This window comes from Lithobates pipiens, unplaced genomic scaffold (assembly GCF_037356315.1).
Source record: "Lithobates pipiens isolate NorthernLeopardFrog02 unplaced genomic scaffold, aLitPip1_a1.2 Scaffold_13, whole genome shotgun sequence".
In the NCBI taxonomy this organism is placed as follows: Eukaryota; Metazoa; Chordata; class Amphibia; order Anura; family Ranidae; genus Lithobates; species Lithobates pipiens.
In genome coordinates this window covers 484,054,446-484,079,971 of record NW_027507718.1, presented here as the reverse complement: position 1 = coordinate 484,079,971, position 25,526 = coordinate 484,054,446, and the positions used below count along the sequence as shown (strand labels likewise).

The following is a 25,526-nucleotide window of genomic DNA, read 5'->3' as shown; positions in this document are numbered from 1 at the left end:
TGAGAATTGCAATGCAAGAGTAGATTTTGTCTAATTTCTGGCGTTCAGCTTCAAGGCAAACTAAGTGGAGTTGTTGACTTGGCACACTTCCATTATTTTACTGGCCTAATATATGTTTATTATCTAAAATTAATCTTCAAAAAACTTTTAATTCTATGTATTTTCTAACATTACAGGGTATAACAACACGATGTAAAAAGAATACTGGGATGCCAATATCAGAGCCCAGCACTGCCAGTGTGTTTTCAGGCAGGTGTTCATTTGCTGTCAGACGTTGTTATCCGACTGATATATCCGTTCTCTACATGACAACAGCTGCTATCTGACATTTCCTTACAGTCCCACCTGCTGACTACAAGTGGTAAATATTCACATTAATTTCACATTTACCTCAATTATCATTTTTTTATTATTCAGCATAAGAAAATATATTAAGGCGTATCTACAATTATTTTTTTCTATTTTTGGATGGTGTGAGAAGGATTAGACCCTTGTCGGGTGTTACTTCTATGCAGGACTCACCTCACTTCCTATCCTTGTAATGTTTCACCAAACAGAAAAGTAAGACAATGTATGCGGGAGGCAACAATTTTACAATTTTGTGTGCCACATCCAAAGTTAGTCCAGAATCTTGGAATACTCCTAATTGTGGGCTTTTTTAGGCATTTACGGTAAATATAAAATTTTGAAAGTAAAAAGAATTTTTTTTTTATTGAAAAGATTAAAAGGGTACATAAAACAAGGAATACATAAATACACTGATGATCTGTACTTATACAGGTTATTCGAAAGACCCTACGTGTTTCGGAGAAACTAGATCTCCTTCAGGGGGGTATGTACATTGGTAAGTGATAATCTATTGAAACAGGAAATAAGATATACATTAGAGAAAAATTTCCATCTTCAAAAATACACATATGTGATAGATTTCCTAATACTTTACTAACATATTCATAACAGTGTGTTGAGTAAACATTCCATCAGAGTTGTGATTAAAAACACGACAGAAAACCAGGGAAGATATTGCAAATGGTTGTTTTGCCCCCTTAAAGCCTTCAAATGTGGTCGCTCCGACAGTAGAGGCCAAGAAACCAGCAAGATGTTATAAAGGGACCAAACCCCTGGCATATGTGGGTAGATTGGAGCAGAAAGCTCCCAACCCGGCAGAGACACTGGGGCAAAGCAACCAGTCTGAAGTAGGAAAGAGTAGGACAAAAAGATTTTTCCCATCACACGGGAAGGGATAACTGGGTTTCTTGGCCTCTACGGTCGGATCGACCAAATTCGAAGGCTTCGGGGGGGGGGGGGGGCAAACCAACAACCATCGGCAATATCTTCCCTGGTTTTTTGTCCTGTTTTTAATCACAACTCTGATGGAATGTTTACTCAACACACTGTTATGAATATGTAAAGTATTAGGAACTATATCACGTGTATTTTTGAAGATGGAAATTTTTCTATGTATAACTTATTTCCTGTTTCAATAGATGATCACTTACCAATGTACACATCTCTGAAACGCGCATGGTATTTTGAATAACCTGTATATGTACAGATCAGTGTATTTATGCATTCCTTGTTTTATGTACCCTTTCAATATTTAATAAAAAATTCTTTGTACTTTCAAAATTTTATATTTACTGTAAGTGCCTTAAAAGTCCACCATTAGGGGTATTCCAAGATTCTAAACAGAAAAGTAAGGGAAACTATCTGATGCCAATAAAGACAAAATTGGGGAAATGCTAGTCAGCCTTTTTGTAGTAAGTTTCCCTGCTGTAGATTTTCTCTGACTTCCTGATTACCAAGGTAACTGGGACAGGAAGTGAAGGCAAATCTCTCCAACATGGATTCTAGCTTTCTTTCATTATAACCCAAACTAGAAGAAAAAAAAAAATGTTTTAACTATTGGTAAACTTTAAAACACTTTAGATTCCTACAATCACTAAGAGTTCCACTTGCCAACGAAATCCTAGAATAAGAGCTGCCATACAGCAAAATCCCCCCATCTTCAGCTGCCCGATATATATTCCGCCACTGAATATGACTGACTGCTATGGGGCAACCTAGACATTTCATTTTGAAGACACATTGATACAAACAGTCAACTAAGCGAAATACACATGAGTAGCTGAGGCTGTTATGTCACAGCAATAGGGATCCACAATATCATTTTTTCGGTGCCGCTCAGGCCAATAGCCGATATTATGTACATTTACATTTTTTATTTTTACACTGTCCTTTTACTTTTTTTCTTATCACTGTTACTGCTGTCACAAGGAATGTAAACATCCCTTGTGACAGTAATAGGCAGCACAGGTATTCTTTATGGAGGGATCGGGGGTCGTGGGACTTGAGAGAGGCAAGCGGTGGGGGGGGGGTCGTAATAATAGCCGAGCCGCATCGGTTGTCATTACACTAAAGTTGGCCATCCACTCTAAAGAACGGTACCGGGGTGATGCTGGTAAAACCCCTTGAAGCAATATCGGTAATAATCCAGTTACATTTGTGACCAATACTTCACTTTCTTTTTTTATGAATATCAGCTTCTCCGATAATCGGTCGATCCCTACACAGCAGCTTAAATGATTGGATATGATCTCCACTACGCTGCACCAAACGGGACTACAGATATCCCTTTAATTACTGGGTTTATAGTTTCCAAACAACTGACCCAAGCCTTATATGGAGGTCACCAGTCATATCTTAAGGATCATTCGCTGTACGTGGCACAAACGTCAGCACCAGGCTTGTCAAACTATGAAAGACAAATAAACTAAAAAGGAGCCAGGTGGAAAAACCTGTTGGCCAAACAGTGACTGCATCTAATGCAGTTACTGTTCAGGTATTTAGATAACCAGTTGGGTCGGCAGCTGCCAAACAGGAGAGATTCTGTTAGCTTTTGCCCTTTCAACCTGTGGGTCTGTGTGTAAATGGCTGGCTTATAGGACTCACCTTCCACAGCCTGCTCAATGCCTTTCAGCCTGGCATAGGCAGTGTTAATATCCAGAGTGAAACCATCCAGCTGTTCCTGAGAAAGGCGTCTGAACTGCATTTCTTGCTCAGAGAGCTTCTCGGAGAGAGTCTGCAACAAAGAACACACACTGTCATATTAAACGTGTGTTAATTTGTGAAGTGAGCATTGTAATGTAAAATTTGGACAGTTTTACAAAAATGTAGTCTGCGTCATTTTAGGAACACAAATCTCCCGGTTTTGAAGCCGAGGCGTTGAGTTTTAGACATTCTTCCCATGTAAATCAAAACCAACCTGTTGGAACTCTGCCTTGAACTCCTGTTCCTGTACACCAAGGACATCCCTCAGATGGTCTGTGTGTGCAGCCGCTTGTCTGCGAAGCTGTGTTCTCATCTCCGCCTCCATCACCTCCCGCACCTCCTCCACCTGCATCAACACTCCACATTACACAAAGGACTTTATAGGGGGTCTCACAATATTTACAGAACAGTCAGCATTGTTTATACACAAGTCATACATACTGTAAATGGAAGTTTCACTTAGGCTCGGTTCACACAGGGGTGGCACGGGCTGGCAGCGCCGCGACCTGCACACGATCAGCGGCGACTTGCAAAACGGCTTCTGTATAGAAGTCAATGCAAGTCTCCTGAAGTCACCCCAAAGTAGTACAGGAACCTTTTTTCTAAGTCGGAGCGACTTGAGTCGCTCCTATTAGAACGGCTCCATAGTACAGAACGGGGCGCGACTTGTCAGGCGGCGAAGTCGTCTGGACAAGTCGCCCCTGTGTGAACCGAGCCTGATGCTAAATAAAAAAAAATTGTTTCTCAGACTTTTGATACAGAGTATGTGTAATATAAAACAAAAAAAAACAAAAACACTTCTACTACATTTGAAGTTGCACAAATGAAAAACCCAGGACAGGCAATACACACCTATTCCACAAAAAAAAAAAAAAAAAAAGGAGAGAGAAAGTGATTCAAGCCGAAAATGGCAGCTTTCATCAGAACGGGTATCAGGTACTCTGTGTCCGCTGGCACCTGCCAATCAATCATAAGGCAGAGAGAACTGCGATCTGCCTATATAAACAAGGGATGAAATTTGTGTCTCTGCAAAGCAGTGAAAAGATTCCCTCTCTTCCCCTAGTAAAAGCACCCAACACAGTACACATAAACAATGGTTAGGCAAACAGTTAACCCTTTGATTGTCCCAATGTTAACCCCTTCCTTGTCATTAGTACAGTGAGTGCATATTTTTAGCACTGAACACTGTGTCACTGGTTCCCAAAAAGCGTCAGTGTCAAAATGTTTGCTGCAATATTGCAGCCCCCCTATAAGTCGCTGATCGCCATTACTAGTAAAAAATACAAATATCCCATAGCTTGTAGACACTAACTTTTGCGCAAACCAATCACTATATGCTTATTGGAATTTTAACAAAAATATATAGCAGAATACATATTTGCCTAAATTTATGAAATTAGATTTCATTTTTTTAATTTTATTGGATATGTTTTATAGCAAAAAGTAAAAAAAAAAATAAAAAATAAAAAAAAAATGTTGATCTTTTCTTGTTTGTAGCGCAAAAAATAAAACCGATGTGATCAAATACCACCAAAAGCAAGCGCCAATTGTGGGGGGGGGTTCTAGGACATCAATTTTTGTCTCATGACCGTGCAATTGCAAGTTCAATTAATGCAGTGCCGTATAGCAAGAAATGGCCTGGTCTTGAAGGGGGGTCAAGTATTTAAAAAACTGACTGATCTGGTAGGAGAATATTGCTCAAAACAGTGACTACCATCCTATCAGATGAAATCCCTGTTCAGCAGTGCCACTGCATTCATGCAGCTGCCTGAATACAATATAACCAGCAATGTATGGCAATAAGACAAGGTCAATTTCCTATGGAATTCTGCATCCCAACCGTTTCAGTCACCTGAGCTAGGCAGTGAAACTTTCATGCATCAGAGACCACGTGACTTACACCTAGGCATTAGCCAGTGGAGTGGCACAGGAGGTGTGAAGAATTCCAAGACAAAGGTACAAGGGCTCAGATCTCTAAACTGTGATATGGCAGGGAGTAGAGTTCCACCTGGATAAACCTAAGCACACATTTACATGGGCAGTTGATAAAGTAGAGAACTTAGTGCTTGTATTTCAGGTTCCATTGGTCTGCAACTCAAAATTGCTCATAGTGGGGAAACCACTGACTGGAATTGCAGCCCAAAAACTGTATGAAAAGTTCAAAGCCAACAAAAATAACCAGAGAACCCCCCGTATCCTACAATGAAGGACTGTAAATCGGCCACAAAAATAAAAGGCACATTAAACAAAACCATTGTTTTACTTAAACCCATTAAAAGATTTAGGGGAGACCCCAACAGGGGGATAGATATAAAAAAATAAAACGTACAAATAAAAATAGATAAACATGGGCCATAGGGTGGTAGGATATGGTGTTGTCTATGCAGTCTGACCACTGTTGGGGTCTCACTTAAATCTTTTAATGGTTTTCAAAAAAAATAAAAAATTTCTTTATCATATGTGCAAAGTTCAACTTGGTGTGGAAGAGTATACCAAACTGTCCAGCTTCGTATAAACCAGCAGCCTAAAAATCTCTGTAAAGTGGGACCTATTACTGTTTGTGCACTATAGAGGAAAATATTAAATGCGCATGATACTTATGTTTTTTTCCTGGGGTAGTATAAGAAACACAAAGTGACGTCTTCTGTACCTTCTTGTCTTGCTCCAGTTGGATCTCAGTGCGGTAATGCTCCAGGGCTTTACTCACAGCAAACTCCAGGGCTTGCTTATCCTCCAGCTTCTGCTTTTCTAGAGCTGCCTCAATGTGCTGTTGCTCCCTCACCCGGTACTCCGCTAGCTGCTTGTGTAATTGGTCAATGCGGCGGTGGGCATGGGCGATGAGAGAGTTCAGGTCCTCGGTGCTGAGTTTTCCAGCTACACAGGATACATACAATACAAATCAGATCAGGTATAATCCTTTCACCCCGACAATTTTCCTGCAGTGCTGGACAAGAACACAGCAGCTACTTCTACACAATGATTTCTGATACACATGGGGTTAAAATCAATTAAAGGAAGTCTGTCACAGAATACCCATGTGATAGACTCCAAAGGACAGGAACGTGCCGCACACTTGACCCAGGGAAAGAAAAAAACTATTATGCAGTCAATGCAGAACTACTGTACAGTCATAAGTTGGACAATGGCACCTTCGGCCAAAGCTTAAGAACACAGCACTCCTGCTTCATGACAGGTCTCTTTTAAAGAAAACCTGTAATGCCTTGGTGCCAGACTCTGAATATTAAAGAACTCTCATAAGCAATAAAAAATTAAACCCAGGTACATACACATGTTTTTCAATATCTATTAGCTTCTCCAATAACCATATCAAAATGTGAGGAAAATCCCTTCTTAATTCTTTGCTTTATAGCTTCTTTGCTCCTCCCCTGATAAAAGCCCAATTTCTGGGTGTGGAGCTCTGTTGACTCATTTGTTGAGTGAATGTGTCTGGGAGAAAGGGCATGTCGGCTAGAGGGCTCCCACATAGTTTCTCTGTTCCAACCCTCTATTTGTTGATAGGATGAAGGTGGCTAGGCGACAGAGCGTTATTGGTTGTTATGGTTCAGGTGACCACCTGCAGCCTAGCCACCAAGGATGTGATGTGTCAGGAGCTGCTTGTGTCGTAGCAACCAATATAAAAAAAAAAAAAAAAAAACACACAACAGGAACAGGAGAGCAGAGTCATCCCCTACATACCTTGTGACGGTGCTTGTCTAAGGGGAAGTATTTTGTTTCCAAGGCAAGCACTGTCAATCATAGTTAGATATTCATCTCCTCCTAGGTTGGAAGGGCACTGTTGTCCCCGCTATCTCAGCAGAGACAAGTTAGAAAGACAAAATGACACACACACACACACTTTGTCCACGGGTGACACAGAAGCCACATGGAAATGAAAAAAAAAAAAAAAAAAGAAGTTTACTTATATTAGTCCTCCTATTTGCTTTACTTTAAGTCTTCAGCTTGAAAAACACCATATAAGCAGGATTTATCCCAGAGCCCCGACCATATGTTAAAAAGATATGCAAAGTACAATGCCTTTGTTAGGCCACGGCTTCAAAATCCAATTTAGTAAAAAAAAAAAAAAAAATTTAGTCCAGGTAACCTTCCAAGACGAGTCAGCTGCTTACTTCCAAAAGACATTGGCAAAGCATTGGAAACGCTGCCTTATCCTTTGAACACTAAAACTATCAAATAAGAAACTACAGACAGCATAATCAGTGCCGACATTTTACAAAAGCTGAGGACTAATGAATTACTCCTGAAATGCACTCATAGTAGTGGTACAATATTTATGGTAAATGGACACAAGTACCTAGGCAATAACTCGTTTTAGCTTGTAGCCATGGCGAACAGTCTATGTAAGCCAAGATTGGACATATCACTACAGCTAGGTAGTTTGTTTTTTTCTATGGTTGTTAGTAGATTAGCACAAGTCTTTTTCACAGGTCTGACTGACTGGACTCTGGTTCATTAACTTCTACACCTCTATCACAAGCAATCCTGATGACAGACACATCCAGGTCCCACATAACACAATGAATCTGAACACTCCCCATTGGAATCAACCTCCAAAGCCTGTGCAAGAACAGGAACACGAAGCAAGTAATAAATATTGAGCTGAATTCCGGTAAAAAAATAAAATGTTTAAATGCTACTAATGCCATTGCCCAATTATGAGTTGGCATTGGCCTTACCAACACCCTGTACAGCAGTACAGACTGAGGCAGAGAGGGGCAGCACTAGGATCAATTAATTGTTCTGCAGTGCTCACATACCGACAAGTAGGAGGCAGCAAAGTGGACCAAAGACTCAGAATGCTGCTCAGTCACTGCCCAATCACAGGCTGGGGGCATGTGGGTGACCAAACTTGTATTGCTTAACCAAAGTAGTAAAAAGTCTACTCACAAACCTGGCTGTACTGTCTGGGAGGGCTGTGTGTTTCAGGACTAGCTGGACCAAAATGCAAATCCTTTTGCAGGCAAAACTACTTCTGTCCATTTATTTCAACTATGCATTTAGTGGTTTGCCTGGTGCTTAAAAAATGTATAAATTTTACCATCCGGCCTTTAAATAAATACATTGTATATAAAAGGTTCAGTAAAGTTAAAGAAAAAAAAAAAAAAAAAAAAAAAAAAAGAGTACGATAATGATTAAAATAGCCATTGGGATATCAGTTCAGTAAAATACTCAAATTGTGCTGAGGCTTGTCAACTCACCACTTCAAATGGACTTAGTGATGGGGTAGGTCATCCATACACTGATTTTCTCTTGTTCAGTCTGTAGACTAAATGAGAGAAAAACGAATCCAGCCCACACCATTGTATTCAGGCAGTCAAGGCACCCTGAATACAGTGGTACCACTAAACAGTGACTGCTCCGCAGCTTAGTCCATTTTTAAGTCAACTTCTAAAGCTGGGTGGTACATACAGGGTCATTGACGGCCTGAATTATGGCCGATTCCGCAGGAATTGGCTAAAATTCTAGCCATCTTAAGCAGAGGGGTAACAACTTGCAAATGTACATTCAAATGAGTTTACACTAAATGATGACAAGCACAAAGTCCCACATGATTTCACCCTGTGACACTATCGGTAGAGGAATGCTGACATACAGGTGAAAAGTTAATGGCATGCAGTAGCAGTGACAGACAGAGGGGGATACAGTGAGGGTGTCACAGAAAGGAAAGGAACAGGACTCACCTACATCGGAAATCTCTGAAACAGAAAAAAGGAGGTTTAGAGATGTTAACGTTAACGCCAATCTGCACAAGCTTATATACTAAACTTATCCACATGCAGAGATAAACCCCCCCTTCAACACACACACACACACACAGGAATGCCACGGCATACCTCCCAGTTACTACCCACTAAAGTCTTTCAATTACTGGAAGCACCGGTGTGCCAGGACAACTATGTCACTCAATCAGAAGTAATTTTTCCTCTGACCAGCTCCTTGGATATGTACTCATCATTGCTCTTTGCCTACAGATATTTACACTAATGTAAGTCTACAAGACTCTTATCCTCCTACTCTGAACAGGGCCTTCACCACCCCTGGGAGTGGAAGGGGGAAGAAGGATTACTGATCCACAAAGTGCATCTCTCCCACATTCTAAGATGGTTCTACAAAATAATCCATGGATGTGCAGAGGCCTCATGGACAGTGATGAGTTATGACATTAACTTATCCTGCCTCACCGACAGCCAGGGTCTTCTTCCTGACAGTAAACACGATCATTCCGATTCCTCAGAATTAATGGAGAATTTTTATTTTATTTATTTTTTTACATATCCCCACTTTAAACTCAGATTAGCCCCTCTGTGGCCTGTTTGTCTCCCAAATGTGGTAAACATACATGAATTAGTCTGTGATTGTTCTCTGTTAATTCAACATGTTTGCCATTCTGTATACATAAAACAAGCATCAGCTGCCAGCGTGCATTGCAGCAACAAAACCATTATTCCACTTAACATGCTGGTAAATGCAATAATGGCCGTCTACTTATCCTTTAATCACAGAGAAACATGCAAATATTAAGGCCCCTTTAACACTGCCGCAAATTTAAAGTCACGTGATTTTGCCACAATTTCAGGGAATCTCTGTGTAAACTTGAAGTCTATGGACCTCAACTTGCATCAAAGTCAGACCAAAGTAGTACAGGCACTACTTTGAAGTCACACAAATATGAATGGTTATCATGGGGTACGACTTGTCATGCGACTGATGTCTAAAGTAACAGGAAAAAGTCAACACAAGTGTGAAAGGGGTTTGAATAGGTCATTCAAATCATGAAATTACAGGTTATTCCCATGAATGAAGAATATCTATTACAGATACATATGTGAAACTCTGCTTGAGCTGTATCATTTATACTAATCATTCTCCATCACCTTTTAGAATTAGGCAAGAACAATCTGAATCCACTAGAATCTACCCACCTCCAAAACATTGATCCCAGACCAGCCCTCTCAACCAGGGTTTGGTGGTACCCTAGGGTTCCTCCAAAGGTTGCAAAGGGGTTCCATGATCAATGAGAAATAAATGCCTCTTAGATAAATAACCACTGACACCAATGATCTTTTGGCCATCTGTAAGGGGACAGTCTTCTCAATGACCACAAATGTAAGCAGCATTCTTCCCAGATATCCCACCACTTATTTTGTTGCTAAAAACTAAAATTCAAGATGCACTTGGCAGAAAACTGAATGGATAGAGTACATAGATAGATATTTTTTTTTTTTGACGCTTTAAATTCTTATTCATTTAAATGCATGATATTAAAGTCGGCCATTATCGGCACCTTTAGCGCAAGAAAAGCTCAAGAAAAATGCATCCCTTTAAATTCTATGTATGTCTTCACACTGGTCTGTTGCTTTTCTGTTGGAATGTTAGAAAAAAAAAATGCTGCATTTTTGGTCAGTTAAAAAAAATAAAAAAATAAAAAATAAAACTGAAATGCAACTGAAAACGCAGTAAGAACGCATCAATTATGTTTTTGATGTGGTTTTTGAGTCACCTATGTCACAAACGCACCATAAGCACAGTAAAATGTTTTTGGCACCTTTTTCTTTAATCGGTCACCATTTTCGACCGCCGAAATTTTGGTGCATCTCTACCACTAATGTACCATTGTAGGTAGAGCAATTATTAGCAGGGGTTCCCTGAGACCGGCAAGTTATTTCAAGGGTTCTTCGATGTTAAAAAGGTTGAAAAATTGATCTGGACTTATAGGCTACAGATAAAGTGCTTCATTACAAAGAATGTTTACTGCCATAGATATTGCCTACAAAAAGTAAAACTGCACCTTCGCAAAAGTCCTGTCAAGCATCATACAGCTTATATTCCTAAATTAAAAAAAATAAATAAAAAAAAAAATAAAAAAAAAAAGTTTGTGTATATCAAACTAGTGCTGTAAAGTTCTGTACCATGCTGCATCTTTATAAGTCAGCTGGCCCATGCAAGGCAAGATGACATTGTCTCCAAAAAGTCCATCTTTTGAACCTTTTATGCTCATCCTACCTTTGCTTCCTCACAGCTCTGTACTCTACAGCTGGTGCCGGCTGTGGGAGTCTTCAAATTAGGGACAGTATACACAAAACTCAATGTACAGCTTTGTATTCTGGTGTGCACACTGTCTGCATCCCTTGTGTAATGTGTGAGGTTCATTAACCAATGAAGGGGAACACAACATGAGGGGCTTCAACCTCAGGGCCTTCTGAGAAATCCAGGGATGGAGTCAAGAAATTAAAAAAAAAATCAAACATGCATGGCTTTAGCTTTTTACGTTACTAGCTGTAAGATATAGCAGGTTTTCCCATCAAATGCATTTCCCGAAATAAACCCAGATAAGCCACCCTAAACACTGTAACCACTTCCTGACCACCTGTTTAACCAGTTCCGGACCAGCCAAAGCCGTTATACTGCGGCAGGTTGGCCCGGCAGAGGGAAGCGTCATAGCTAGAAGTCAAACACGTGGCCACCTGGGGAGCGTATTCGCTTCAGAGCCAATCAGTCTCTAGGCCAATGATTTCTGCCCTGGATCTGGTGATCGGTCCTGGCGAATGAAATTCTTGATGTCATCTCTCCTCGTGAAACTCTTTTCCGTTCCAGAGAGAAGTACACGTAGGTACACTTGTCACCCCCCCCATCAGTTAACCCCTTCACTAATATATATATATATATATATATATATATATATATATATATATATATATATATATATATATATATATATATATATATATCTCATATATTTCGCTTGGGTACAACATTGCATGACCGCGCAATTAAAAATTAAAGCAGCTTAATCTTCCGGGGCTGGAGTGGTTAATTGCAATGCATCCTCAAACAAAAGCAACAAAATCAGATACAAATAAAGGCAGCATTGCAAATTACAGGACATACTGAATGCAGATCAGGACAGGAAAATAAAATGCTCAAATTAGATTACTTATGTTGGCTGTTGCCACAAACTAAACAAAGACACTTTAGCATAGCAGTTCCAAATAAATTGATTGAGATTAAAGCAGCGAGAATTCCCCCCAAAAAAACAAACACTGTGCCAAGATCTAATGAGCCTAGCAGTATTCCAACACATATCTATACAAAGAGAAGTCCTCAGAAGACTGGATAGAGTAAACCCTCTGCACAACTTTTTGTCAAACATTTAACATGTAAAAAAAGATATATTTAATATACAAAGGAGGAGGATAAAAGTGCACTTTGTGATCAGGCTGCACAGCCAATAAGAAGAGACACTTACTGAGGCCCTTCCAGCCAGATTGCACCTCTGGGGTGACACTGTCCAGCTCTTTCTGGAAGTCTTCTCTTGCCACGGCCACCAGTTCATGGTACTTGGCTACAATCTTTGCTTCTGATTGGGCTGCCTGTACCTGTAGAGAACAAATATACTATTAACATTCACATTGCATCTTTTTCTAAAGCATATGCCCTTAAGATGAAGATTATTCAGTGTACTTATTTGATGCACTTCTATTGGCATTTTTATTTCTTACAATAATTTTAATATGCGCTCTTTTGCATGATACAGTATCTCACAAGAGTACACCCCTCAGATTTTTGAAAATATTTTATTATAACTTTTCATGCGACAACACTGAAGAAATTACACTTTGCTACAATGTAAAGTAGCGAGTATAATAATATATATATTTATATAAATTTGTTGTCCCTTCAAAATAACTCAACACAGCCATTAATGTCTAAACCACTGGCAACAAAAAAGTGAGTACACCGCAAAGTGAAAATGTCCATATTGGGCCCAAAGTGTCAATATTTTGTGTGGCCACCATTATTTTCCATCACTGCCTTAACCCTCTTGGGCATGGAGTTCACCAGAGCTTCACAGGTTGTCCTCTTCCACTCCTCCATGACATCACATAGCTAGTTAGAGCCCTTCTGCTCCTCCATCTTCCGTTTGAGGATACCCCACAGATGCTCAATAGGGTTGACACTCCCACCACCATGCTCGACTGTAGGTAGGCAAGACACACTTTGTATTCCTCCCCTGGTTGCAGCCACACATGCTTGACACCTTCTGAACCAAAGAAGTTTATCTTGGTCTCCTCAGACCATAGGACATGGCTCCAGTAATCCATGTCCTTAGTTTGCTTGTCTTTAACTGTTTGCGGGCTTTCTTGAACATCATCTTTAGAAGAAGCTTCCTTCTGGGACAGCAGCCATGCAGACGAATTTTATGCAATGTGCGGCGTATAGTCTGAGCACTGACAGGTTATTTTGAGGGGACAGAAAATTTACACTGTTATAAGCAGTACAATCACTACTTTACATTGTATCAAAGTGTAATTTCTTCAGTGTTGTCACATGAAAAGATATTATAAAATATTTACAAAAACGTGAGGGATGTACTCACTTTGTGGGAGAGATATTGTACATGTACCATCATTTATTCCCTATGGGAAAGTGATAAAAAAATTAAATAAAAAAAACTATGGCTGAACTCCAACTTTACTACCTTCAGTCTTGCAAAGTTGTGCAGACTCCACTACTGTACTGAAATTGCTCATTAGGATTTCACTGCACAATGTGAGCTTTGTACAGTGTGCATTAAAATCTGCAGCAAGTGAGGGAGAGATTTTATTTTCTACCATAATATCTAACGTGATCAAACCCTTCCTTAAGCAAGGCAGTTAGAGCTGGCCTCTTTTCCTGGCTGGAGAACATCCACCATCATCTAGCCCCCTTTTATTCATTGGATTTCAGCTCTTTCATTCATGGAGGCTTCACATCACACGTGGGCATTACCCAATACAGCCACCACATTTCAGGAAAGAAATTCATAGGATTCCCTCATCAACACAGAGTGTTGACAGGGGAATCCCTCTGCCGAGCCATTGTCTGCACCCGCCAGTAGAAGACAGTGAATATCACTAGTGGCTATAGCAGCCACTAGCAATAGTTGTAAGAGTATTCGGCAGGCTGGCTGTACCCAAGTTGATCAATAGATCAACTTGGTACATTCAGCCTGCCCATTAACATTTCGAATCTTGGCCAATACTTGATGAACCAGCTGAGATTCAAACTGTATGGCCAACCTAAGAATTGGTAAACTGCAATATAATTAGTGTTGCACCAAAATGAAAATTCCAGTACCAAAAATTAAGGACGCACTTGGCCAAAAAACCGAAATGGACAGTTAAAAAAATAAAAAAAAATTATATAGATATTTGTATTATATTCAAATTTTTAATGAATATCATGAAATTAAAATATGAATTTATTTTATTTTCGGACATTATTGGCACAGATAACCCTATTTTCAGCAATTATCAGCACTTTTTTGTCCGATAATTTCCGGAAGCCATCAATCGGCACTTTTTTTTTTTTCTATCGGCAAAATGCAGATAACCCCATTATCGGCCCAGATAACCCTATTTTCTCCCGATGATTTTCGAAGGTCAATATATATTGGTGCATCGCTAGATAAATTAAAGGCTCGCTTTTGGGTTTAATACCGCTTTAACCGTGGCCCATGCAATATTATAGATTTATGTTCACAGCATCCTCAATTTTAATAATTAAATTTTACATTCAACTTCCACTGGGCTTTACATTTTGGGGTTGTGGTAGGAAGAGCATTACATCTTGGGTGTCAGATTATGGTTTCACTGAAGTTAAGGCATCAAAAATGGCGACATTTTGTTTTTGGGTTCTTGGTGCAGAATACCAAAGTCTACAAAAAAAAAAAAAAAAAAAACCAAGCAACATATACAAAAATGGATGTACTTTTTTAACAACGTTGTCCAGGTCCACAATCATACGATGGAGGTTCTCTTCGGCTGAAATAATGTGAGGCTTGGCTCCGTTCAGTGCGTTCTTTTTGGCATCATCAATAACACCCTTCATTCGTTCCAGCTCCTCCCTACAAAATGTCAGATGTGCCAATTTTTTGGATAACGAAAGCTAAACTACATGCACACATAATAGACAAAATGAACGCAGCTTTGCATTTATTAGCACAACAAATGTATTATTTTACATGCAAGCAGCGCAAATGCCTAAATTTGACCTGGTATCACGTTATTGCAAACCAATGTACAGCAGAGCTCAGACTCAAAGAGAGAGAAGTAGCACAAAGAGCAAGTTGGGTGTGCTACAGTGCTCATGACCTAACAAGGGGGAGAGTGCAAAGTAACAAAGATGAGCTCATCAGTGTGCTGCTTCTCCCTTTACGGGCTACTGACAGACTTAGAGAGATCAGACCTGTAAATATTACTTTACTGCAATGGAGAATAATCAAGTCTCTTCTCCTGCTAGACAGTGACGGGGGGGCTACACTGATAGGTGGCACGGATAGGCAGCACTGGATGACCAGTTTCACTTGTGGGCACCGGTTGGTGGCACTGCTGGGGCTTTCCTGTAATCAGGGCCCCCGGTCATCAGGGCCCCCGGTCATCAGGGCCCCCGGTCATCAGGGCCCCCGGTCATCAGGGCCCCCGGTCATCAGGGCCCCCGGTCATCAGGGCCCCCGGTCATCAGGGCCCCTGGTCATCAGGGCCCCCGGTCATCAGGGCCCCCGGTCATCAGGGCCCCCGGTCAAGACACTGGAGGGATCCGCTCAGATTCCTGACGGGCAGCTGTCTCAGCCTCTCAATGTGTCGCAGAGAACCAGATGCTAACACCCCATCCACATCTCAGCAGTTCAGCGAGTGCTGAAGGGGCAGAGTGCGGTAACTGAGTGCCCAGTGGTCTTTAATCACTCTTTTCTCAGTCTTAGAGGTGGCCGGGGACAGAAGCAGCATTGGAGCGATGCTGCATCCATCTAGGCGAGTATGTAGGTTTATTTTATTTTTTTAAATTCCACACTTCTCTTTAAAAGTATTGAGAGTAGAAAAATTCTCAAAATGCTAGTTACATGGCTGTGTTTGGCTTCAATACCACAAAGAGACCATGACCCACAAAAAGCATGGGAGTGAGTGTCAAAGAAAAGTCAGCAATTCTCATATTTAAACTTGCTCTAGGTCAGCGACACATTATAGCCAAAGACGCATTATGACAGCCAGGCAAATAGTATTTCCAGGAGAAATCAGCAAAGGCTGTAAAAACTAGGTATTCATATTAGGTTAACTTATTCATAAAGCAAACATAGCCAGAACATGCATATACATGCAGCAGCAAGGATAGCTGAAGCTCATATATAAAAGATAAAGCATGAATACGAACTTTGCTTTAAGAAGAGAATCTGCTGCTTCATCCACAGCTCTGCTGCGCACCTTCAAGGCATCCTCCAAATCCCTCCACTGCAAGGACTTGTGCTCTGCAGGAACCTGTAAAAGAATCAAACAACGAGTGTAGAAGTGAAATGCCGACAACAACCACACAAAGAAGCAGAGCACCTCCTAGATCAGGCTTCTGCTCACCTGAGTGTCTTCCATGGCCTCTCGCAGTTTCTGGGCGTGGAAATTAACAGCTTGCACTGCCGCCTCCTGGGACGAGATGGCTTGGAGTGTGATCCGGGCAGTGCCACTCAGTGCTTCCTCCAGGAGTGCTGCTATAGCTATACAACATAATTCATAGCGTAAACCAAGATGCTTACAATACAATGTCTGTTTTATTATGCCAACAATAGAAAACAGACCACAAGTCAACCAATTGCTTTTTGTACAGAATATTAAAACGATTATATAAGTGACAAAGGGTGTGTGAACAGAAATTGCTCATTTTGCCTGAATCAGCCAAGTCCAAGGAGGGGCATGACATCTCCTCAACTTTCCCTTTTATCTATATTTGACAGGTTTATAGTACTCCTGGAAGACAGCCATCACTGTATTTTCAGGAGCCCGATGGTGATCCTTGTGACACTGCTTCTGCAATGCCAGCCCCTTCCTTCCCCTGGCCCAATCACAGAAATGTTCCTAATATGTGAAAGCATTCACAAAATACCAAGGCTTCTGTGAATGGGCAGCAGAGGGGAGGGGGTGGGCATAGTTGCTAGGTGTGCTTCTCTCCTTTCAGTTCCCAGAGTGTCTCTCTAGCAAACCTGTCAAATGTAAATAATAGAGTTAAGTCCAGGAGGTGTCATGCAGTGGTTGTAAATGCAGGTGTTTTTTTTATCTGAATGCATAGAGATAAAAAGCCTTCTGCATGCAGCAGCCTCCCTCAGCCCCCCCCCCCCCCCCCTCCAGACTTACCCGAGTCCCATCTCTATCCAGTCATGTCCACAAGTGCTTTGGCCATCCGGGACTCTCCCTCCTGATTGAGAGGAGACACAGCAGCGGCACTATTGGCTTCTGCTGCTGTTAAAGGCAATTAGCAAATGAGGAGCGAGAGGGGGGCATGGCCAACCCGTAGCTCCGTGTCTGAATGGATACATGGAGCTGAAGCAAGCTGCTTGCTGTGTGGGCACTCGACAGGAAGGAGGCGCTCCAGCCAGCAACCTGAGAAGAGGAGGATCTGGGCTGCCCTGTGCAAAACCACTGCACAGAGGAAGTATATCAGGTTTGTTATTTGAATAGGGGGGGGAAAGGAAGACTTTACAACCACTTTAACCAGTTCCCAATCAGCTCACGCAGATATACTGTGGCAGAATGGCTCCCTTTTTCGGCCACCTCTGCACGGCGGGGGACCTGATGTGCGTGGCTTGCCAGCATGATCACCGCCGGCCATGCGCGATTGCGTGCACAAGTGCCAGCACAAGGATGTGTGTGTGTAAACACACACAGCCCTGTGCCGTCAGAGGAGGGGAGCCATATCGTTTGTCCCTACCAAGTAGGAAAAATGATACGTCTCCTCTCCTAGTCACTCCTCTCTCCACACAGAACACACTGAGGGAACACAGTTAACCCCTTGATCACCACCTAGTGTTAACCCCTTCCCTGCCAGTGACATTTACACAGTAATCAGTGCATTTTTATAGCACTGATCGCTGTATAATTGGTCTCAAAAAAGTGTCAAGTGTCCAATCTGTCCATCACAATACAGCTAAAAAGCGCAGATCACTGCCATTACTAGTAAAAAATAAAAAAAAATAATAATAAAAATGCCATAAATCTTTCCCATAGTTTATAAATGCTATCATTTTTGCACAAACCAATCAATATATGCCTTTTGCAATTTTTTTTTAACCAAAAATATGTAGAATATATATTGGCCTAAATCGATAAAGGCGTTTAACCACTTGGGTACCGCGCTATTGCCGAATGACGGCATTAGCGCGGACCTAGATTGCCGGGACTACGTCTATTGACGTCGTCCCGGTTACGAGCGGCCTGCGCGCCCCCTGAGGGGCGCGCGCGGCGCGCTCTGTGATCGGCGAGTCCGTGAGACTCGCCTGATCACCGATCCGTGTAAGGGGTCGATCCCGACCCCTTATCACGTGATCAGCTGTCAGCCAATGACAGCTGATCATGTGATAAAACGGAGCCGGTAATCGGCTAGTATTCCTCCTCGCGCTGACAGCGCGAGGAGAAAAAAAAAAAAGCCGATCGCCGGCGGCCGTGTTCGGGACATCAGTCCCGATCACGGCCAACAATTCAAGCGGACACCTGCCCCCTGCCAGTGCCCACCTGCCACCCGCAGTGCCATCCTGAAATAAAGTAAGTGCCCCCCTGTCAGTGCCACCCAGCAGTGCCCACAGTGCCACCCACAGTGCCACCCACAGTGCCACCCAAAATCTGCCTCAAAGGTGCTGCACCCCAATGCCGCCCATCAGTGCCCAGCAGTGCCGCCCATCAGTGCCCAGCAGTGCCGCCCATCAGTGCCCAGCAGTGCCGCCCATCAGTGCCCAGCAGTGCCACCTATCAGAGCCACCTATCAGTGCCACCTATCAGTGCCCATCAGTCCCATCTATCTGTGGTACCTATCAGTGCCCATCCGTGCCACCCATCCGTGCCACTTATCCGTGCCACCCATCCGTGCCATCTTATCTGTGCCCATCTTTGCCCATCAGTGCCGCCTTATCTGTGCCCATCGGTGCCGCCTTATCTGTGCCTATTAGTGCCGCCTTAACTATGCCTATCAGTGCCCACCAGTGCAGCCCATCAGTGCCCACCAGTGCAGCCCATCAGTGCCCACCAGTGCAGCCCATCAGTGCCCACCAATGCAGCCCATCAGTGCCCACCAATGCAGCCCATCAGTGCCCACCAATGCAGCCCATCAGTGCCCACCAATGCAGCCCATCAGTGCCCACCAATGCAGCCCATCAGTGCCCACCAATGCAGCCCATCAGTGCCCACCAATGCAGCCCATCAGTGCCCACCAATGCAGCCCATCAGTGCCCACCAATGCAGCCCATCAGTGCCCACCAATGCAGCCCATCAGTGCCCACCAATGCAGCCCATCAGTGCCCACCAATGCAGCCCATCAGTGCCCACCAATGCAGCCCATCAGTGCCCACCAATGCAGCCCATCAGTGCCCACCAATGCAGCCATCAGTGCCGCCTAATCAGCGCACTTCAATGAAGGAGAAAAATGACCCGTTTGCAAAATTTTATAACAAACTATTAAAACATGATTTATTTTTATTTTTTTTTTGCATCTTTTTTTGTTTGTTTAGCAAAAAATAAAAACTCCGAGCTGTAACTAAATACCACCAAAAGAAAGCTCTATTTGTGGGAAAAAAAATGATAAAAATTTCATTTGGGTACAGTGTTGTATGCCCGCGCAATCGTCATTCAAAGTGCATCAGCGCTGAAAGCTGAAAATTGGTCTGGGACTGAGGGGGGTTTAAGTGCCCAGTAAGCAAGTGGTTAAATAAAAAAAATAAATAAAAAAAAAAAAAAAAGGGGGATATTATGGCAAAAAGTAAACGTTTTTTAAAAAATTTTATTTTTTGTGCTAAACAAAAAAAAAATAAAAAATATAAAAAAATAAAAAAAATATAAAAAAAAAACAAAAAAAAAAAAAAATAAAACGCAGAGGTGATCAAATACCACCAAAAGAAAGCTCTATTAGTGGGGGGGGGAACCAAATCTTGTTCGGGTACAGCGTCGCAAACGACCGCGCCATTGTCAGTTAAAGAGACGCAGTGCCAAATTGTAAAAAGTGATCTGGTCAGGAAGAGGGTAAAATCTTCCAGGGCAGAAGTGGTTAATCACATAGTGAACGGAAGGATTTACCCCCTTAATGACTAGGCCATGATTTGCAATACAGCACTGCATCAATTTAACGGAAAGTTGTGCGGTCATGCGATGTTGTACACAAACAAAATGTATGTCTTTCCCCCCCCCCCCCCCCCCCACAAATAGAGCTTTCTTTTGGTGGTATTTGATCACCTCTGCATTATTGTTGTGCTATGATCAAAATAAAAATACAAAAAAAATGCATTTTTTATTTTTGTGCTATAATATCCCCCTCCCCCCCCCCCCAAAAAAAAATCTTCATCAGTTTAGGCCAATATGTATTCTACATTTTTTTTTTTTTATTTCCCTACCAAAAATATTACAATAAGCATATATTGACTGGTTTGTGCAAAATGGATAGCGTACAAAATAGATATACTTATGGCACTTTTATTACCAATTTTTTTTTCTCTTTACTAGTAATGGCAATGATCAGCAATTTTTTAGCAGGACTGCGGCAAACAGATCGGACACTTTTTTGGGACCACTGAAGTTTATACAGAGATCAGAGCTAAAAATAGCCACTGATCAGTGTATAAAGGTCACTCGCAGGGGTTAACACTAGGGGGACAGAGACAGAGAGACAGAGAGCGCGCTCTACTTACCTGACAGAATGGGATTCTGGTCCGTTTACATTGACAGATCCCCGTTCTGGCTTTCTGAGGAGCAATTGTGGGTCGCGGACATCGCGGCCGTGTGCATATCACTCCCTAGAGCTTTTAAAGCGGCCGACTTACAGCTACAGCAATTCGCGCAGCTGTGCCAACCTGCTGCAGTATAATAACGGCGGCTGGTCTGCAAGCGGTTAAAGTGGATGTAAACCCCATTTATGAAATCTGACCTGCGTAGATCTGTAGCGTTTACTTCTCCCTCTCTAAAGCCCCAAGTCCAGTGTCTTTCTGCTGCTCTGTTCTGTTCTTCTGTTATCAACGCAACTTCTGACAAGTTCTTTGACATACGAGATAAAAAGCAGCCAGAAATTTGTGTCTGGGAGGGAGCTTAGAGACAGATAAGCAGAGAGCTTGTCTATTTCACAGCACAGCTCTGCAAGTATCTTTGTTCCTCTGCCTATGTGCAAGGGGCGGAGGAGGTGGAGGGGGGTGTGCCCTTCCTCCAATCAGCTGTCACACAGTGTATGCCCAGACTCACCACCCACTGCTGAAACAGGAAGAAGATTTTCTAACAGGATGTGGATGTTTTCAATAACTTGCCCCCAGAGATGTGGATGGTTGTGGCGAGGTGATTTCTTGTACAGTATTTAACAATTGGCATATTGACAGGGAAGGGGGTTGTTGGTTGCCTCCATTTAGTTGGAATACACACCCTGGCTGGGTTAGTCGGAGTTGAAAAGGTAGAAGGTTTTTCTTTTAATGCAGCCTATGCATTAAGATAAAAAAAACCTTCTGTGTGCAGCAGTCTCCCCAGCACCCCCCCCAATTAGAGGGAGGGGAGAGAGGCTCTGTGACTGAATAGACACATGGAACTGACTTGGCTCCCCCCATAAGCAAGCTTCTTGCTATGGGGGGCACTCGCCAGGAGGGAGGGGCCAGGAGCAGTGGAGAGGGACCCAAGAAGAAGAAGAGGATCTGGGCTGCTTTGTGTAAGTCCACCTGCACAGTATAACATGTTTGTAACGTCTCGTAAAAAAAAAAATATATATATATATATATATATATATATATATATATATACACATACATATACACACACACACACACACACACACACACACACACACACACCTTAATCATGTCAACTTGTGCTTTAAAAAGCTCCAGGGCAATCATTCGCTTCACAACCTAGTAGGCCACTGACTCAGAAGTACTCAGTGAAGTCAAACCTCTGGACCAGAAAATGTATTCCAAGTCAGTTTATCATAAACAGGAGTGAAACTTGGAAGACTGTCCAAGTCAGTGATTCACAAAAGGAGGGAAAATAAATTTACTGAGTCCCAGTTGAAGCGTGCCCCTATGTTTTCCCACTGGAACATCAACAACATGGACTGCCTTACTGGCCAACTGGAACGTATAAGAGTTAGGTAGAGAAAAGAAAACTTCAACAGTACTAGTCACCACCAAAGCATTGCCCAACCAGAAGAGACTGAAAGGAATGAAAGCCACTGCAGATATTTGCAGCAATCTCGAATTTCGCCTGCACTTAATTTGGGTCAGCAGCTGACTTTGTGCTTCGTCTTACTTCACAGCTACTGTCATTCTGTCATTAAAAATATGGCTGAAACGCTTTAAAAATGATCAAGTCTGTAAGGTGAATAGCCTTAAAGGCAGAATAACTTACAGTCTATCTTCTCCCTCTCTGCCTTCTCTTGCCGATCAAGGTGAGCAGCCACCTCCTCTGCTGGGCGTTCCTTCAGATGGTGTTTATCCTCATGTTCACACTCCTTACAGTGCTCAGCTTCTGAGGGGTGGGATCACAAAAGAAAATCAACTATTCTGCCTCATGCACACTGGACGTTATAAAAACAGCAGTAGCATTGCAGTGAGTTTTTCAAAGTTTTTCAATAGTTTAGCGCTTTTTTTTTTTTTTTCCAATGGATCAAAATCAATGGTGAGCTGCGGTTATCTTTGTTTTTTGATGTTAGAGCTAGTTTGGGGGTTTTTTCCAGCCAAAAATCAGTTGATAACAGCCTATGTGTGCATGGACACAGGATAACATGCTGGAGAGTTTGCCAAAAAAATAAAAAAAACACACATCTGAAGCCAAAAACAGCAGCTGTAAAAACGTCCAGTGTGCATGAGGCCTTCTACATGATACAGTGATTTTTTTTTTTTTTTTTTTTTTATTTAACCCTTCTACATATGCATAGTTATAACATTAAGTTTGGGTTTAACCAAAGCTTTATCCAAAACGATCTGTTTGATGTACAAAGATGCCATTAAAAAGTACAACACTACTCCTCCCAAAAGTGTTTTTTTCCCCCCCAATCGTGGGTCGAGTCACTAGGTTACATGTCAATAATGCTTCTGCATAGGTCTTGTGGTATATCTCTGGTCTGGATTGCTTGCGCTGTATTCACCTTCATCACCATCTCAAGATGGCACAAGGCAACTCAGACTCAGAAATGGAAAAGATCTTTTATCTTAATGCAAGGAAAGCATTAAGGTAAAAAATGTTTTTAGCTTTATTATCACTTTAATAGTGAAGCTTACTAAAGCACTACCATTAAGTTGTGTGTTTAACCCCTTCAGTATTTTTTGCTAGAAAATTACTCTTAGAATCCTCAAACATTTATATATTAAAAAGTAAATAAAAAAATTAAAGATCTAGAGTAAAATGTATATCTATCCATCTATATATATATAAAAAAATATATATATATATATATATATATATATATATATATATATATATATATTTTTTTTTTTTTTATATATTTTATTAATCTTAGCAGAGACCCTAGAGAATCAAAATGGCAAATCGTTACAATATTTTATGTCACGCAGTATTTGCGCAGTGGTCCTTTAAACGCATTTTTTTGGGGAAAAAATCTCCATAGGCAATTCTTTAAAAATTTCTACAGGTTACCAGTTTAGAGTTGCAGAGGTATTGTGCTAGACTTATTGCTCTCCCTCTAACGATCGCGGCAATACCTCACATGTGTGTTTTGAACACAGTTTACATTTGAGGTTGCGACATAGGTATGCGTTCACTTCTGCATGTGAGCATGGAGGGATGGGGCACTAAAAAAAAAAAAAATTATTCTTTTTTTTTTTTACACTGTCCCTTTGAAAAAAATAAAATAAAAATTATGATCACTTTTATTGCTGTCAGAAGGAATCAAATATTCCTGTGACAGTAATAAGCAGTGACGGTACTCTTTATGGAGGGATCTGGGGTCTATAAAAAGACCCCAAATCCCTCCTTTGCACTTAAAAGCATTCAGTTTGGCTGCTTTGAATACCGTCATTTTTTTACATTTTAGCGCCTTTAAGTCTTTTCGAAACTGGAAGTGATGCCATGACATCACTTCCAGGTTACTAGCTCCGAGACCCGATGGAAGCAGATTCCAGCTTCATTCAGGTCTCTGGCTAGCTGACGGACATGCCGGCTGGTAGCTCGAGCGTCCTGGTGGGACGGGAGGGTCCGGGTGAGCCGCAGAAATGGGGGGGGGGGGGGGGGCCGCGCAGCACATCCCCTCCCGCTGCTTGTGATAACAGCTGAGTGGCTTCTTAGCCGCATCGGTTGTTATCCAAGGAAAGCCAACCGCCACCTCAAAAAAAAAAAAAAGAAGAATTGGGTGATGCCTGCAGCTGGGGCATCACCCCAGTACAACCCCTTCTATCCGAAGCCGCATATTTGTATAGGGTTGGCGTGAACAAACTGCTCACGTACAAACTAAGAGCCTGTGTGAACAAGGCCTAAATGTCTTTGTCATGTTGTATTTTCATAAATTGCAATCTGGGTTAAAGTACAAATAAAGGTTCCTGAATAGCAAACAAGTGCTAAATCCTATTACTACGTGCTGCACAAGCCTCATATAGTAAACAAACAAAAAAAAAAAAAATACACATACTTACCCTTCCCTGACTGCGCTAAATCCTCCTTCATTTTTGTCCAACGCTCTCCCCCTCCTAGACATTGCAGCTCACAGTGGGAGGGTTACAGCAGTCAAACAGCAGGGGCAGGACTAGGGGTGTGCCAGGTGCCAACTGACAAGCTACAGGCTTGTGAATCCGCTGCACCCATGCCGATAGATGTGCCCTGCAACACCTTATCATCCCACTGCGGTGCAAGCAGGCACTGCCTACACAAGAGTGGCAACTACTCTGAATTCAGCAGTGCAGCATCATTGCCATTCCACCACAGGAGGCTGCACTTCATTGGCAGGATTATTAGAAATGTCATGTGTGAGACTTTGCAGAGAGACTAAGAAAACGAAGTACAGAGTCATTTAAATTGAAGGTTTTGCAGTACATATTTTTAAAGGAAGGCCATAGTTCTACTTTAAGAGAACCTTGGTCACTGACCTTCAGATCTAGAGCACACCTATTCCCAACAACGCAGCACCCATGCCCAATGTCTTATGACATATTCTACTCATAATAACACTTATCCTTTCTTTTACAGAGGTCTGTGCTTATCACACACAGTGAAACACCACATCTAAGTGAGCAGTTACAAGGTCATTACAAGTATTGGGACGAGCATTGTTCAGGCACTTCCAAAGTTCTAACACTAGATGTAGCAGTTGTGCAAAATACCTGAGCTACCATGGTGTTCTGGTTTCTGCTCGGTTGCCTTCAGTGCCTTGGAGGTCTCGTCTTCATGCACAACAGGAGCTGGGACTGAAACTGCATCACCAGTTGCAGAAATAATCTGTGCTACATGCAATGAAGCTAGCAAGAAAAAGGACAA

General features: G+C 42.0%; 1 protein-coding gene across 4 annotated transcripts in view; it reads right to left on the bottom strand.

The window, feature by feature from the left end:
* IMMT (inner membrane mitochondrial protein) overlaps positions 1-25,526 on the bottom strand; it is a 51,199-nt gene that overhangs the window by 2,751 nt on the left and 22,922 nt on the right. For 2 of the 4 annotated variants that reach the window (XM_077477976.1, XM_077477975.1), the window contains exons 5-14: positions 25,373-25,507; positions 22,449-22,568; positions 16,455-16,591; positions 16,258-16,361; positions 14,821-14,956; positions 12,317-12,446; positions 8,751-8,765; positions 5,702-5,925; positions 3,266-3,397; positions 2,953-3,082 (exon numbers count right to left, since the gene is read on the bottom strand). In XM_077477976.1, coding sequence (XP_077334102.1) covers positions 2,953-3,082; positions 3,266-3,397; positions 5,702-5,925; positions 8,751-8,765; positions 12,317-12,446; positions 14,821-14,956; positions 16,258-16,361; positions 16,455-16,591; positions 22,449-22,568; positions 25,373-25,507 — 1,263 coding nt within the window. The remainder of the gene's footprint in view (positions 1-2,952; positions 3,083-3,265; positions 3,398-5,701; positions 5,926-8,750; positions 8,766-12,316; positions 12,447-14,820; positions 14,957-16,257; positions 16,362-16,454; positions 16,592-22,448; positions 22,569-25,372; positions 25,508-25,526) is intronic. The other 2 variants (XM_077477979.1, XM_077477977.1) reach the window with 1 other exon arrangement.